The sequence below is a fragment of the Topomyia yanbarensis genome, chromosome 2, assembly GCF_030247195.1.
Source record: "Topomyia yanbarensis strain Yona2022 chromosome 2, ASM3024719v1, whole genome shotgun sequence".
NCBI classification, from domain to species: Eukaryota; Metazoa; Arthropoda; class Insecta; order Diptera; family Culicidae; genus Topomyia; species Topomyia yanbarensis.
In genome coordinates this window covers 16,578,764-16,596,261 of record NC_080671.1, presented here as the reverse complement: position 1 = coordinate 16,596,261, position 17,498 = coordinate 16,578,764, and the positions used below count along the sequence as shown (strand labels likewise).

The 17,498-nt window shown below is 38.4% G+C and overlaps 2 protein-coding genes across 5 annotated transcripts in view; both read left to right on the top strand.

Annotated features, from left to right (window-relative positions):
• LOC131681691 (dual specificity protein phosphatase 3) overlaps nucleotides 1–17,498 on the top strand; it is a 165,253-nt gene that overhangs the window by 17,216 nt on the left and 130,539 nt on the right. The gene's annotated exons all lie outside the window — the stretch shown is intronic.
• LOC131681690 (probable chitinase 10) lies at nucleotides 1,987–3,771 on the top strand. The gene is made up of 2 exons (XM_058962653.1): nucleotides 1,987–2,247; nucleotides 2,307–3,771. The coding sequence occupies exons 1-2, from the start codon at nucleotides 2,232–2,234 to the stop codon at nucleotides 3,035–3,037; spliced, it is 747 nt and encodes a 248-aa protein (XP_058818636.1). The 5' UTR covers nucleotides 1,987–2,231; the 3' UTR covers nucleotides 3,038–3,771.

The following is a 17,498-nucleotide window of genomic DNA, read 5'->3' as shown; positions in this document are numbered from 1 at the left end:
AGTATACTTTGCACTTATACACAATGGCTTGCCAGCCACGAACTTGATGAGCTACGTGTCGACGGTGAAACACTTGAAACAAAAAATATCGTACTTCATTAGCCTAATCAGCATTAGATCAATGTTATCTGCTTGCTAACTCATTTTGTCATACGGAGGTGGGTATGTGAGGAGGGCGAAAGTCCCATGAACGAACGACTCCCCAGCTTAAATTGGTATGCTTTGTGATATAGGGGTGGTTTAAAGATGATGGGGTTGAAGGGGAGGGGTATGAGGGCTGGATGGAGTGGTGGTCTGAGGGGTGATTTAAGGAGATTTTTAAGGAAGGGGAATGAACAGTAGGGGGGGGGGTGTAACCCCTCTCCTTAAACCATCAACTACGCCCCTGTTAAAATCCAGAAACCTTATGCGAGTAAAAACAAAAATTGGCCCTCCGGCATTAGGTTGACGTTTTTCAGAGTGATTGCATAACCTTTCTATATGAGAAAGGCAAAAATGTGCCAAAATCCAAAAAAGTGAATAGTCGTCGAATTTTTTTTCGAGTTTGCATCAAATCTCGACGTTTCATGCACCTTGAAGACATTTAGCATCAAAAATAAAAATTCTATTTTTAATTTTTCCTATAGTTTATATGAGAAATTTCTGTGTGGCCGCACTCTTAAACCCGTAATTCCGGAACCAGAATTCCGATCGATCCAAAATTCAATAGCAGCCGATGGGAAGGTTGCACCTTTCCTTTGAGACTAAGTTTGGGCAAATTGGTCCAGCCATCTCTGAGAAAAATGAGTGACATTATTTGACACATACGCACATACATACACACACACACACATACAGACTTTTTCCGAACTAAGTCGAATGGGATATGACACTCGGCCCTCCGGGTCGGGAAAAGATTCCTGGCGGTTTTAAGTGCAACTGTCACCTGCAACTATTGACAACTACAAAATCAATCACAATCCTCTGCTCTACCAGCAACACGTTGAAATATTCATTTCGATTCGAACGTAATCGCACAGAGATGAAATGAGATTAGGCAAGGGAATTACAGATATTCAATGCTGTTAATTAATACCAATAACACATTAAAAACAGTTACGCGCATGATATCAATTGGTGAAAAGGCATAAATTTGATTGAAAATTCAGACCTGCATGGAAGTTGAGAGTTTTTGGAATTCAACTGCTGCTCGAGTAAAGGACTTAAAAACGTGAATAAATACGAGTCTTTAAAAATTTTCCGCCATCCAGCACATCACTGTTTTGGTTTCATATTCCATTTATGACAAATTCACAAATTTTTCTCGTATCAAATGTAAAAAATAGCATCTCGCGAAAGATTTTTTTTTACATTTATATATATTGAGAAATTATTGGATATTGTTTCCGAATTAGTTTCATATAAAGTAGCAGCAGTTGGGCGAACCTAACCTACATATATTTGGTCGGTGTTAAGTCAGACCGGACTAAGTCGCAAAATCTTGAAAAATGAGATAATGATAGCACTCGATACAGAATTTTTATCTGCTACATTGAACTTTTACCAGATTTGAAATATTTGCCAATAAGCAAGAATTATGGCAACAATTAATTTAAAATTTTGACGTGAAGGATACTGCGGTGCAAAATTTAAACTTGTTTTTCTCGAAATCAATGCAATGTCATTTAGTTCGGTCTGACTTAAAATTGACCATTTGCTACTCGATTTAACACCAAATTTGAACCAAACACTTCTCATGGAACCAAAGCAGTTTAGTTGTAGCATTGGAAGTTCACAGACAAATCACTCCTGCAAGTGGATTACCCTATCATTCACACGAGGGTACGCAATTCGCAAAGGAAATTTGTCGCTGATAATCAATCGTTTTCTATAGATACTAAGCAATTAAAACACAACGAACGAATTATGCCTTCTTTAGTATTTTCAATGGCAAATATAAACATTGACGGTTTCGCTATTATCAAATGACGCCCAACATTTGGAAGTGAAACAAAAGCTTCGTGAAACAAAAGCTTTCATCCTGCACTATCGATCATAAGGGACATTTGATGTATCACTTGCGATAATCAACGTAAAAGGTTATATTTTGCAAGAATTGCAGAAAACCATGATTGATTACAATTCGAGGGCGCATGTATTATAAAGGCGATTAACCCAAGCCCCGTTCAGTCAGTATTAATTTGGCCTCTGGGCGGTTTTGAAGTATAATGCTGTTGAATTAAAAACATCCAATGAAGAAAATGATAAGTAAGTGTTAATGTGTTTCCCGGGTATTGGTGACAGTAACGGAACTATTGTGTTTTCAGGAGTTTGGTTTATGGTAATCCTAGTTGTAAGCATAAATTATCACGTCACAGCACAGGAAGATAACCCATGCCGAGGAAACGAAGGAGTACATAGAGTTCCCGATCCAGCCGATTGCACTCGATTCTTCTTGTGCATAGGCGAAGAATCCTTTCCTACGCAATGTGGTCCTGGATTGATATTTGACGTTCTCACTGGCCACTGCAATGAAGAATCAGTTTCAGTGTGTGTTCAAGAAATTGAAAGTCCACCAACACCATCCGGTCCAGGTGAAGGCACAACGTCGCCAGGAGTGACGACACCATCGGACATTCCTGAAGCTCCCACGCCAACACCAGGACCAACTACTGTGGCACCTACAGCTCCAACACCTTCGCCAACACCTTCACCAGCCCCAACAACTACGACTGTACCTGAAGCTCCAACACCTTCACCAACTATAGCGCCGCCACCGATAACGACTACAACGACACCAGCACCAACTCCGGCACCCACCACTCCACCAACGACCGTCCCCACGCCGGCTCCCACAACCGCTCGTCCACCTGGAACACCCGATTGTCCAGTTAACGAAGAATTCTATGCTCCACACCCGGATTGCACCAAGTACTATCGTTGTTACTTCGGACGCCTGTTCGTGATGACGTGTCCCCCTAATCTACACTGGAACCAGGAGCAGTTGTTCTGTGATCACATTTGGAATGTCCCGTGCCCATCTGCGTGGGTATTCTAATCGCGTGCACTCTGCTAATTGACGTCGTAATCTAATCCATAATCGCCAGATATCTCGTGCGGAAATACGTGTGCAGTTTTACGTTGGGCCATAATTTGATAACGTGATTTATTTATTATTGTGCAATTATTGGGGAAATACAAGTGGTGCCAGCTCGTTCGTGAATTATAACACTTCACATTCAGTCCTCAGAGAATGTAATTGATAATCAGGGTGAATATTTCGAATAATGTAATCAAGACAGGTCAAATAAACATGTTAGGACATAAGACGTTGCTGATATAATCGCTTTTGTTTGGGTTTGGGTCTGGCCTCCTTGGATCCTCATCCGGTGCGAAACTCGACTTTCTGTTTCGACAGACTTTGCTGCCGATTTTAAATTACAGGACAATTGCAGGGCTAGTACTACGATCCTACTGACTACTATGAAATCCTGTCTAGCTGAGGCTCGAACGTTCGACGTGTAGCTTATGCAACCAGCGCCTTACACCCTAAACCGTCAGATCAGATCATCAACTGTTCACGTTATATCTAGGATGCTATATCGCATCACATGCGAAAATTGAGATAACACATCGTGCAATATCAAATAAACAGACTAATTAAAAAAATCAAGCGCAATATAAGTGTCATACGAAACTTGCTGTACCTAAAAGTAATCGCTAATGTGATCCTTTGCAGTTATCACTCATTTTCATACAACCGTTAATTGCAATGAAAATAAAAATATTGCTTCAGTATTTTTTTACCTAAAATTAAGGTCATTGACTTAATTTTCGGTCGTTTTACATTAAAGCAAGAATATCGATAACTTTCCGTCGAATATACCATAAGCAGTCTCATCTCTCGATAGTTCAAGTCGGGCGAACATTCTAATTTGGCTTCGAGTAGAGCCTAGCCCTAGCATGCAAGCTATTGTTAATCGGGGAACGAAGTCAGTTGATTTGAGCAACTTATCAGTTCTAACCTTCTATCACATAAACCACAGCACCAAGCAAGTTTTGGTTACACTTGACTGGTTTAAACCCCTTGACCAGCGACGATGATGTGCAGAAAATCGTATCCTATCCACAGTAGAACCCGCAGATGTTGCCCGTTTAGTTCCCAAGGGACAAGATGTTTCTCGTATGTCTTTCGTGTCCTTCAAAGTCGGTTTGGACCCTGTAATTAAAACTCAAGCTTTGAATGCTTCATTGTGGTTTTCTGGTTTGTTATTCCGAGAATTTATCGATCAATCTAAAAAACGGAAGAACCAACGCAGTAACCCCATCAATGGACTAAACTTTATGCGTTGTATTGTGGACGGTGAGTGCCCCCAGCCTCTCTCCAGAGGCGAGTATTCCAGTGATTTTTTTGTCCCTGCTGCACTCAATAACTCTCCGTTGCAGCCAAACAATTGCGTAGTGTTCATCATATCGTGTGTGGTCATCCCAACAGGCCTACTACTAGCGGGAGTGATTCATCGCCATCATCTTCTGCCTTATATCGATCGTCCACTGTTTTCGAATCACCTTTCGGATTATGATGATAATAGGAGTGATACATCGACAAACGAGTTCGTTCCTGCACCGATGGATCCTGCTGCGCTTGCGTCCTAACCGGAGACACTTCATGACCAGTTTCTCTCTGTGTATTACCAGAACATGAGGGGTATGAGATCGAAAACGCAAGCTTTCTCACTGTCTGCATCCTCCAGCGACTATGACGTTATTGTTCTGATCGAGACATGGTTGCGTGATGACGTATTCAATTCAAAACTTTCGTTGAAAATTTGGAGTAAATCGCAGAGCATCAGTCTGTCTGTATTTGTTGTATATACTTGAAGCCAAATGACGACCCAGAGTTGTACAAAGCACACGCTAATTCCGTTTATAATATTTTGGACAAAACCAGCAGCTACACCAGTGATTACAATCTTCCTCGTCTTCACTGGTTGCTTGAAGGTGATTTGTAATGCTATATGCCTCATAAAGCTTCGTCAGAACAAGAAGTTGTCACGGAATCTGTGGTTGCAGCCGCTCTATACCAAATCTGCTAAAGAAAGTGAACAGAAGGAACAGCTCCTCCTCCTTCCTAGCTGAGGTCATGAATCTATTTGCTATTTCCTTTCGGGATATGTTCAACAGCGACTGCATTGGCCCTTCGGAAGAGTATTTAGCAAATACTGCCATCGTCCAACATAAATCTACCGGGCATCTGGTTGCTCGTGAGGCTGACGATTTAAAAGGTCTGGCTACCGTTGATACGCCAAAAGAACTTGGTCCGGATTGCCTATGGGGCTATAGGCAGTCGATAAAAAAAATGCGCCCATGCGCTGACTTTTCTAGTGTGCTTAATAGACTGGTTCAATTTTTGACTTTTTGCTCCACCAGGCTTTTCTGATTCCTTTCATGGTCCTTAGTAATTGTGCAAATTTTGGCACCGATTGGTTGTGTCTACGGACCCTCCAAAAATTTCAAAGTTTATATGGAAGTTTGTATGGAAAATCGGTTAACATTGAAAAAAAATCTTAAAAAAGCACCTTATCAATCAATTAATCATAACACTATATATTTCTAAAGGTAATCTTCTACTGAACACATTCGTGGTACATTAAAAGTTTATGAAAATTCGCTGAGAAAAGTTATTAACTAAAGAAGCAGCATGACTTCAAAACAAGTGGATTTTATTATTAATCATAGCAGCACTGTTTGCATAGCTGTATCTGCCATACGCGAGCGGTGGGTGGCAAGTCTAGTTTACACTGGTATAACGATGTAGCTATTGCTATGGTTACTAATAAAATCCACTTGTTTTGAAGACATACTGCTTCTTTTCTTAATAACTTTTCTCATCGAATTTTCATAAAGTTGCAATGTTCCACGAATGTGTTACCTTTAGAAATATATAATCTGATTAATGATGATTTTTTTAATGTTAACCGATTTTCCATACAAACTTCCATATAAACTTTGAAATTTTTGAAGGGTCCGTAGACACAACCAATCGGTACCAAAATTTGCACAATTACTAAGGACCATGAAAGGAATCAGAAAAGCCTGGTGGGAGTAAAAATCAAAAATTGAACCAGTCTAGTGCTAAATCTTCGATTGTTCGCTAACTGAAGGATTTTTTCCTACCGCGTGGAAAGAATTAGCCATCGTTCCTATTCATGAAGCTGAAACATTCACAACATCGAGTACTATAGAGATATCTCACTAATAAACTATCTTGATAATATCCTCGAGAAGCTAGTCTACAATGTCATGTAAGCAGCTGCTTCCCACATAGATTTGTCGTGAAATGAACTACTACATCTAGCGAAATCGCTTAAACTTCTTTGTTGTTTCCTGTCATTCAAAATTGCCAGCATGTGGATTCAATTTATATCTGCTTTTCAAAAGCTTTTGACAAAGTTCCTCACCAAGGATAGGAAAAATCGCATCGTTTTACGCTCACTCAAGGCTCATGCGCACTCACCTACCTCCGATGCTTTATTCTGTTTTTCTTGTTTATGAGTGTGCATCTGTTGAGCGCCCGATCGGCCAAAGCCAAGTGAATATGGTATCTCACATGTTCGTATTTTTTCACTCTTACGCTCACCTTGGATCGCTGCAATTTAGGTTCTTTCCGATACATGTTCGGAATTGTATCCGAACAATGATGATCGGATCCGTTCGGCAATGCGATTCTTCCTCACAAATTTGGATCGCGATCTATGCTCGCCTAAATCGAAAATCGATTCAATTCCCACCGCATGCGAGCGGGAGCGGTGCTTGCGATTGTTTGCATTGACGCTGCCGCGGTGTTTTGTATCGATGGAGTGGTGTAGTGTCAGTCGAGTGCATGTGCGTGTTTGTAATTTGCTAAGCGAGCAGATTGTCCCTTTGTATATCGTTCATATTCCACATAGGTATAAATGAATAGCGGACTTTACGCGTTCAATATTTTTGATGCACATCGTCAATCCAACTTTGTTATACCACAATGGATTATTGAACGCTTAAGAGCCGCTAATCATTAACAGATTTTGGAGTTTTTGTTTTCAAGACAGTTTGATGTTTTGCATGATTTGTAGTATGATAGTACAGTAAGTTGACTTTGTGGCCAAGCCGGGGTGCGTGGAATCGGTTTTTTTCACTAGGCTGTTCACAGTGATGTCATGTGGATCTAATTCGGAATGATGAGCGGTCAAGAATGGATTTGGAACGTGATGTTCTGGGGACGACGATTTATCCATCTGTTGTAAATATTGTTTTCCCGATGTTTTGATTGCTTATGATTTTTGTGGTGCTTTATGTTTTTCCTGCTGTCAATCATCATTTATACTAGTAAAGAATGTTTGATCTTGTTTGTGTTCTATATTAGCGGCCCTTACACGTTCAGTTGTTTTGTCAATACTGGAGCGTATTGACAAGGTTATTCAACGTGTAATAGAATGGCGGAAGTATTGACGATATGTGTTTTTTATGTTTCTTGGAAGCTGTTCAATGATAGTACAGTAAGATTCCGTTTTTGGCACGTTCCGATTTTTGCATGCTCCCTTTTCGGTACACTCAGATATTGGCAACAAATGGGTTCCGTTTTTGGCAACATTATTGTTGTACATAATAGGTCTTTTAAAAATGCGCAATAGATATTTTTTGTATCAATTGATATCACATTTTACTTTATTTCCAAACATAGGAGTCATATTACCCTCAAAGGCGCAAATAATTTATTTTTAAACTTTTGTGAAAATTGTTTCATATTTTCAATACATTACTGTGATAATTTTGAGATGTTTTGCGTAATATTGTTTTAAACAGCGTTATGCATTTAAGGGTTAACTATATTTTTTGCTATACGTGTTATTGATTACAATGCATAGAAATGTATTATTTATGTATAATATAACTGGTAACAGTGTAACTAGTGTCTGACGGAATCAATTTTTATAGTAAGACTTAGAGTCTGTGCACTTTAGGAGTCAAATACAGAGAAATGCGCTACACTGGATAACAAGACTATTTCTGGAGAAAATTTTCAAAAGAAGCTTTTGTTTGGACAGTTGAAAGTGATTTTTACAACAAAAATGGTTTTCTTCAAACCTAAATATCTTCAGGCATTACAATTCGATTTTCAATCTATCGAACTCGGTCACTAAAAACATGACGACAGTAACGCACCGGGTGGAGATATCCCAATTAGCTTCGACAACGTTAGTGATTTTTACACAAGTTGAACGCTAAAGATGGACGTCTGTTCTCTGTGGTATGTGCTTCTCTTTCAGTAATAAGCTACTACTTAATGTTTACTTTCCGAAGCACAACAGAATCTTTGCAAAAATCCAGTTGCTTGGAAAAGATAGCCGAAGACTGTCCAAATTGATAGTATTTATAAGTTCTTCAGATCTACGCATTTCTGTGTCGTAAGTGCCCCAGTTATCGCAATGAACACCATTCTCAGCAGATAGCTAAGCTTTTACAGGATTGTCATCACTTCTTCCATCTGACACCACACAAGAACATAAACTCAAAGATGTAATTCGGTTTGAGACTCCAAGTTTTCCTACCAGCTTTTCTGTGCTGTCTGAAGGCTTTTCACATTCTTTTGGGTCTGACCCTAATGAGAACAGTTTAGTTTAAATTCTAATATAATTCACACAATACTCACAATCATAGAATTTCGACCTGGATTAAAATTCGCATCTTCGTAAAATTAACCATGTAACATTTTTCAAATTTGAATCTTAGGAAAGTATCTTTATACCGTGAGATTTAACCAATTTTTTCTGAAAGTATTATATAACATGGGGTCTTTTATTAATATTAGATTCAAACTCAACTGATCTTGTCCGATTCAGAAATTCCAATCGATATGAAAATACAATTTGAGGCGGATCGAAATGTTGTTGGCCAGTTATTATGATTGGAAAAATATATGCAGGTATTTAACGGCTTTCTCAGTTTTAATACTCTAGGCAAACGATTTGATTTTAGATTGCCCGACGTTTCGGCCGTTTTTGGTGGCCTTTTTCAAGGGAAAATCTAGTCTTGTCGTTTTGTCGGAGTCGTTTATTACCAACGTTTATTATGGCTACGAAAGTTGCACACGTTTTCCATCCCCGGTTTTTGAATGATGTCTGTAAACAAATTCATTCACACCGATCACTCGAAACCTTTCATGCTAAACTTTTTTTTTGATTTGTTTGTATCAAGAGACACTAAAAACCTCTGATTATCAAGAGTGATGCTTCTATCAAAGTGCTACGGCCTGCCCAATTGTTCAATAGCCCTAGGGTTCGTCGCGATGCGGATGTGGGCGGTAAATGGATAGTCCGCACCGCAACCGCAACCGCATTGCATTTACCGCACCGCACCGCGCGGCAATGCGGCAAAAATCATCAATTTTAAAAATTGTGCTGAAAAATTATTAATTTGTTTTGTATAGCCATATATAGTAAATTGTTATTCTTATTTACACGAAAATTATCTTTGACGGACTCCTCAGAATGTAACATTTATGAAAATATTAAACTTTGAAAGTTTTATTAAGAGGGGTAAGGGTTTTGGCGTAAAAAAACACTTTTTCTCGAATGTTTTTTTAAACTTTGCTTGAAGCGAACTGATCAAAACTTTTGTACATTACAGTGTATCATTTCAATAACATGCTGTAATTTTTCCATGCAGAAATATCGACAAACGACTCGGTGACGAAGCTTTTTGTAGAACGTCTCTGGAAAAACATGATTTGCGGTATTACCTGCCAATCAAAAGCTACTTAACCGATTTCTTTCAAACTTTGTATACAGATTCTATGTAAAAATACCTAATTCCTACGTTGAAGTTTTGAGATAAATTTTCAATTAAGGCAAAAACTGTCCAAACTATGAAAAAATTTGGCATCTGGGCTAACTTTGACACTTGTCACAATATGAAGGAAGACCTTGAGGGAGACTTTGAAAAACACAAAAAAAATCGCGATGCCCTACACTAACTTCGAAAGCTTTACTTTTAAAAAGCTACAAAATACTCCTAACTGAAAAATATTCATACTATGTTGCGTTTCGGCTTCGCCTCATCAGAAACCGACACTAACACATTGTCGGAATAGATTAGCGCCGGCTTGACGCAAATCCCTCAAAACTAAAACACACTATGTGTTTCAATCAAACAACTGATCAAACGTGATGTCCCGTTCGAGCAGAAGTTCTGTTTATGCCGATGAGACACAAGTGAAGCCGAAACTTGTCTTGGCTTAGCAGGCCTAAGCGAAAGCACTATGCTATATTTCACCCTAAGGAGGAAAATTTGGTAAAAACCAAGCGCTAATCTATTCCGACAATGTGTTAGTGTCGGTTTCTGATGAGGCGAAGCCGAAACGCAACATAGTATGAAATAAGGATTTGTGCCCTCCTGTACAAAGACTGGTTTTTACCAACAAATTTTCACCCTAGTGAGAAATTTTGGTTTTTACCAATTTTTCCTCCTTAGGGTGAAATATTGCATAGTGCTTTCGCATAGGCCTGCTAAGCCAAGACAAGTTTCGGCTTCACTTGTGTCTCATCGGCATAAACAGAACTTCTGCTCGAACGGGACATCACGTTTGATCAGTCGTTTGATTGAAACACATAGTGTGTTTTAGTTTTAAGGGATTTGCGTCAAGCCGGCGCTAATCTATTCCGACAATGTGTTAGTGTCGGTTTCTGATGAGGCGAAGCCGAAACGCAACATAGTATGAAATAAGGATTTGTGCCCTCCTGTACAAAGACTGGTTTTTACCAACAAATTTTCACCCTAGTGAGAAATTTTGGTTTTTACCAAATTTTCCTCCTTAGGGTGAAATATAGCATAGTGAAAAATATTATTAGTTAATTTGGTAGAAAATACTTCCAGTTGGACGAACAATGGACGCACGCAAAAAAAATCCTCCAAATTCGTTTGGTTTGATGATTATAATTACATTCTTTGGATTGTTTTTAAGTCGTAATATCATTAGTATATCTATAAGTTCTCCAAATTAATCAAAATTCACAGTTGAGAAAATGTCATCGTAAACGATTACGATTGCCAAGAGGAATCAGGAGAAATTATGCATTTTGTAATTGGATTTGACAGTGCGTTTCATGTATTTGAAAAGGTTTGTTTGTAAATTTTTTCTTTGAAGTATAAAATAAATAGTTTTCAAAATATGTCGTAAAAATAATGGTGCCAAATTATATTGGACACAGCTTATAGATTTTATTTCTTAGTAACAGTATGTTTTATCATATTTGAATGACCAAAATGTAAAAAATCAAGTAGCGATAGGTCGAATACAGATTATATTCGGATTTCTTTTCAAATCATTGTCAAGTCTATGGAAATTAGAGCAATTAAATGTTTATCAGTTTCTCTATTGTAGGGTAATAATAACTCGAACGCTCTGACAGAGAGATGTTCCTAATAATGACATTGCTAAGCATTCGTTCAGAAAATAAATCTAGTTGCGTCCTTCTCAAATGGTAAAAGTCATAGTTTTAATTCACTTTTTAAAGCAGACTGCAGACTTTATCAATTATTTTTTGAAGTGCGGTTGCGGTAATACCGCGCGGTAAAAGCTTATTTCCCGCACCGCATCCGCGGGAAAAAGTGTCTCACCGCACCGCAGTTTTTGCGGTGCGGGTGCAGTAAATACCGCGCGGTTGCGGTAATTACCGCAACCGCGACGAACCCTAAATAGCCCATAGCACAGGAAAGATAGACAAAGATAGTCTACATTTATGTGTTTTTATCAGTTTTCAATAACAATGCAATATAACGAAAATATCTACAAATTTCATTTTCACTGCTAACTGAAAATGTCCCTGGCAGCACTGCTCCAGCGGAATCCTTTCAGACTAATATCAATAACTGCAATGCTATAGATAATACAACTGTAAGCGCATACAGTTACTAGCCTTATCTATTTTTGTGAACGTTGCCTGAAACAAACACCAATAGTTACTCCGCCAGAACGGTGATCATTGTTACTAAATTTCACGCAATTCACATTCCAATTATTAGTTCCAAGAAACTTAATAAACTTAACAGCATTTCAGTGAAAATTTCGTTTGGTAAACTGTTTTTAAAATTTCGATTTATTTATTATATTTTATTATATTGTTATTAGTTGATACATATGATTCACTTTCTATCTGTTTATTCACACCTAATTTCATGCACACAAAAAGGTATGAACTTTTTGCGCCGGACTCGTATGCCCTAGCACGAATGTGTTTTTGTTTGATCTCGAAACTGAGTCAGGTTTCAACCGAAACTGTTATCACTTAATTTATTTTGACATCAATTTGAGTTATAACCTGGGCCAGCTTCGTCTCAAGCCAAAACCACCTAAACGTGGATAATCATATGATTGAAGCAAAAGATATTATCATTACAGTTAAAAACAAGAAAATTGATCAGCGACAATCGATATTTTGTCAATTCTATGAAAATGCATATCACCGGAAGTAGTGAGCTATATTCGCGCAATGATACGCTATAAAACGCACAACTTTCGAGATTATTTATTGGCATAGAAAAGAAGACAAATCTAAGTTTCCTCTCGAATGTAGCGCATGGAAGGAGCCGAACGCGCCTGAACATTGAAAATTAAACTAAATCCAAACAAATCTAAACCAATGTACATTACCATACATCTTGTCTACATCGCAAGTACGGCATTTGTACATACAATGGTAGAGTTCAACTCGAGCGATAACATGTATAGCGCATGATAAAATTAACACGCAGCAATGAAATGACTGTGAGTTGAACCTACACAGCAGAAATTGCCACTCCGTGCGGTGTCCAGGCGGACACTGACTCCTACCGATATTTTTAGGCCAGCCATATATTTCAATCGTTTAGTTTCAGGATTGCGCACGAAGATTTGGATCATTTTTCCGAACGAACATGTTCGCTGCCGAATATGTTCGATGGCACTCATTACCTCACTGCATCGGCAATGCGGAACGCGTTAAAAAATTTTGCGATTTCCGATTCTCTCTCTCTCTCTCTCTCTCTCTTCGTAATCGCATACGGTGTGATGCGGAACGAGTTGTGTGGGTCTGTATCCTTTTAACGAGAGCGTAAACCCCCGACGATGTATAAGGAAACAAATTCATGTACGCTCATGGCGGTGAGTGAGTTTTCCGCACCTTGTTCCTCACAACATCGCAATCAGGAAACTACAGTGGCTAGGATTTTCAGCGATGCTGACTAATTGGTTGCGTCATATCTCTCTGATCGGTCCGCATTGCATCTAGTGCCCTCCCATAGGGCAGTCATCTTGGCCCTCTCATTTTTATCTTATTCATTAATGATCTCTGCAGTAGTATCAAGTCTGGAAAACAGAAAATCGCTGATGATCTTAAAATTTTAGTTACGGTACTCGACTTTATGGTGCCTCAAGAAGACGTCTGTATGATCCAAGAGGGGTGTATGTTAACGTTAAAAAATGCAATATGATAAGTTTCGGACGCTTTTAAACTCTATGCCGCTATGAATATCGCCTACAAAGACGACTTATAGAATGAGTCGTTTCTGTTCGTGACCTGGGAAAACTCTTCGATTGTAAGCTGAGTTTTTCCAACCATATTACTGCGAAACTCGCCAATGCTTTTGGAATGTTAGGCTTTCTAAAACCTAACACTGCATATATCGACAATATATACGCACTACAGTCACTTTACTGTGACCTGATTAGAAGTGTTTTGGAGTAGGCGGTGCAATCATGTTTGGGCGCCGCATCATGCCGTTCAAAGTCACCGATTAAAGAGTGTATAAAGATGTTTCGTACGATTCGCTCTCAGGAAACTTCCATGGAGCTATTCCGTTAGATTACCGCCATGCACAGACAGATGTGCTGACTTTGGAGACCCGGTGGATCTTTCTGCAGAGAATTTGTAGTACTCGACTTGCTGTCGCGTGATATCTGTAGGTAATTACCGAAGATTTTGCAATAAAAAAATTGGGCATCGTTGAATAAGGTTAGGTAAACCGCGTTGAACACAATGGACAATGCTCGAGGAGGATCTGGAAGCACTTGAAGTCTTCGAAAGACGGGTGCTGTGAACGATCTTCGGTGGTGTGTAGGATGGCGTGTGGAGGAGAAGGATGAACCACGAACTTGCGCGACTCTATGGTGAGCCAAGTAGCCGGAAAGTAGCTCAAGCTGGAAGGGTACGGTGGGCGGGGCATGTTGTGAGGATGTTGGACAACAACCCCACAAAGTTGGTTTTCACCACCAACCCGGCAGGTGCAAGACGGAGAGGAGTGCAGCATTGCCGGTGGCTGGACCACATGGAGCAGAACCTGGCGAGTATCGGGCACCTGAGAGGTTGGAGACAAGCAGCAACTGACCGAGTGACGTGGCGGAATATAGTAGAACAGATTAAATCATGATAATATGATGTATAATCAGGAAATTATAATAATAATAATAAACCGCGTTAAAAGTAGTTTCTATTTAACTACGGCAAAAACTATAACTTATTGCTAGGTTTTTACACCCAACCTTGCACTGCGTTGTTGCGTACGCGCAGGTCGTCAAACGGTGAGATAACATAGTTCTCACAAGTCTCCTATTTCATGCGTCCACGCAAGTCTAAGTCTACTGATGACTTAGACCGGCGACGACTGGAAGATATAAAACTTCTGCGGCTAATAACAGAATAAGAGGGTGTGAACAGATCTAGTCGGGAAAACACTACCGTAAAAATGAATAGTTAATCGGAAATCAAGTCCAATAAGAAATGCGATATACAATATGACAAGATTCGGATCCACGGGTCAATACGAACTGTCGCCGTTTTGACGTTTGAATTGGGAGAAAAACTCATTATTCGCATTATCTCTGATCCGAAAGGAGATCAGATGTGGTCTGACTAAGTTCAAGGTTTTCAAAACGAAATCTGGGTCAAGCGAGAAACGGGTTTTTCGGTATATTTTACAAGTTTCCTACAATCGGAAATAAATACAGTAATACCTCGGTATAAAGCAATGCGTGAACCCCATTAGGAATAAATATGTTAGGCATACGTACGTTAGGCACGTTTAGCATAAACACGTTAGACATAACGGACGTAAGCAATAATGGACGTTATGCATGATATACGTTAGGCATAATGTACGTTAGGAATAATGGACGATTGGCATAATAGACGTTAAGCATAAATTATTATGTTGAAGTATCACTTCAAGGATCTTATTTTTTGGCTGTGATGGCCGCGGATAGTAAGAGCGAAAATGTTTGAACTTTTTTGACTTTGCACAGAGGAGTAATTGGGGTCGAATCCTGGCCAAAATTATTTGCTGCTGCAATTGTTGTTATTATGTCTTAATATGAACTAAAAATAGACAATTACTAGTTTTTGGAACAATTTGGCATCTACCCACTTACCAGTGCAGAGGCCAATTTTCTATATCCTTTCAAATACTAGTAATTTCTAGGTGATCTTTGTGAATACATTTATTTTTCCAGTTGCATAAACATTTGATCAGTGGGAAAGGGAGAAGAAAAGGGACGCCTGTGCATATTTTCATAGAGATACATGTTGGCAAACATAATATTTGGCCCTACAGCATTTCGGTGTACCTCAAATTAGTAAAAATTTCAATATTTTCAAATCGCTTGGGATTGGTGGATCGGGCAAGATCGGAAGAGTTCGAATATTTTTGTATAGCTGAAATCTTGTTTTGTAATACTGTTTCAGCAACTTTGCCGGATCTAGCCGTATAATGTAACTTTTTTATAATTCAAATTTGGAATAAAATGTTAAAACAAGGTATTTTTTAAAGTTGGTGCAATACACAGCAAGTTTACTTTTTTTTAGTTAGTTTTAAGCTGAAGTTAAACAAACGGTTGTGTTGAACTACGTTTGTAATAGTATTATCTTATTTAATACAGTCATCATCACTAGAAAGCGATTTTGCTGAATATATAACGAAAACGATTAAAATATCCCTTAAAATATCACTATTGGGCATACATGCAAAAATTCTTTAACAATTTTTGATATTCCCCTAATTTTCCCACGTTATACAGTAGGTTCTTAGGTATGTAAAAAAAATATAACGAAACAAAAAGATCGAAAAAAAAATATTTTGGTTTATGGCCAAGAATTTGTTCTAGTTACTCCTCTGTGCGTTGTAGAATTACTCTGGAAGCTGATCAAATTCGATCAACAATGTATTCCGCTGTAAATACTCGAAAAAATATTTGCTCAGATAAAAGAACCAGACCGAATGCTTGGTATGCGGAAAGTCAGCTTGCATTAATTTCTCACGTACAACCGATAAAATGCACATGACTAAAATAGGCGCAATCCTCTTGTTAAAAATGAATTAAGATATGAATTGCGTGCATGAACTTGGTATATCTCTCATATACATGCAATTGTCCAAGAAGAAAATATATATCTTGAAGAACAGCTCATGAAAGAAAGAATGATGCACTCAAGGAATAAGTCGCTTAGCACAAATCTAATTGGGATCACAAACAAACAGCTTGTGCCGCAATGTGCCATGGTGTTTAGTAAAACAAAAGCAATGGTTGCTATGATTATTCAACCACACTTTGTTGACAGTTTTTGAGTTGTCAGAAGTGTGCCTCATTGTGCCACACATTGTGGTAGCGAGTGAAATGGTCGTGTATTACTGTGAATCGTAATCTTATATCGTGTTATCGTAGGTGATACAGTGTGTACGGCACATTGTTCTAAGTGACTCACCCCTTGGATGCGCTTTATTATTCATTCAACGAATTTTCGCGCCAAATCGAACAAATGTTGGCAGCACCCTCTCAGATTTTAATAAAACTTTCTGTACATGAGAAATTTGTCACAAAAAACCACTTTGCATACTTTGTTTTTCCAAAATGATCAAGACTGTCTTTTGAAAAGGGCCAAACTTTTTTACCAAGTTTTTTCAAATGACTATAGTCTAAATATGACAAATCCTACAAAAAATATTGTAGGAGTGATTTTCACAAAATTAGTCAAATTTTTGAATAAAAATATTGAAAAAAATTCTTCATCGACTTCTACACTGAAATAAAAATCGATTTTAAAAATCTAAAGTCGATTTATAAAAAAAACCCATTTTTGATTTGGATGAAATTTTGTTGAAAATAGGTATGTAATTATGTTCCCTGCGTACCGTCAAAATTTCAATTTGGGCACTTTAAAGGAAAAAAAAAGTTATTTGAAAAAAACTATTTCTTGTTCAAACTGAATTATTTCTTCAGTGTATTTTTATCGAAATCTAAACCAATGAAATGATCATCTCAGAATCCATTTTCCCAACTGCTGGTTGCCTTATACATGCAAAAAGTCATATACGAAAATTGCTGCTTATATATTGATTATGTCCCATAATCAATGGCTTGTTTTCAGGAAGAGCCCTTCTACGTTAGTTTTTAACAGTTATGTATCCAACAAAAAACACCTTTAACAGGCCAACGAGGGTACCCGGGTACC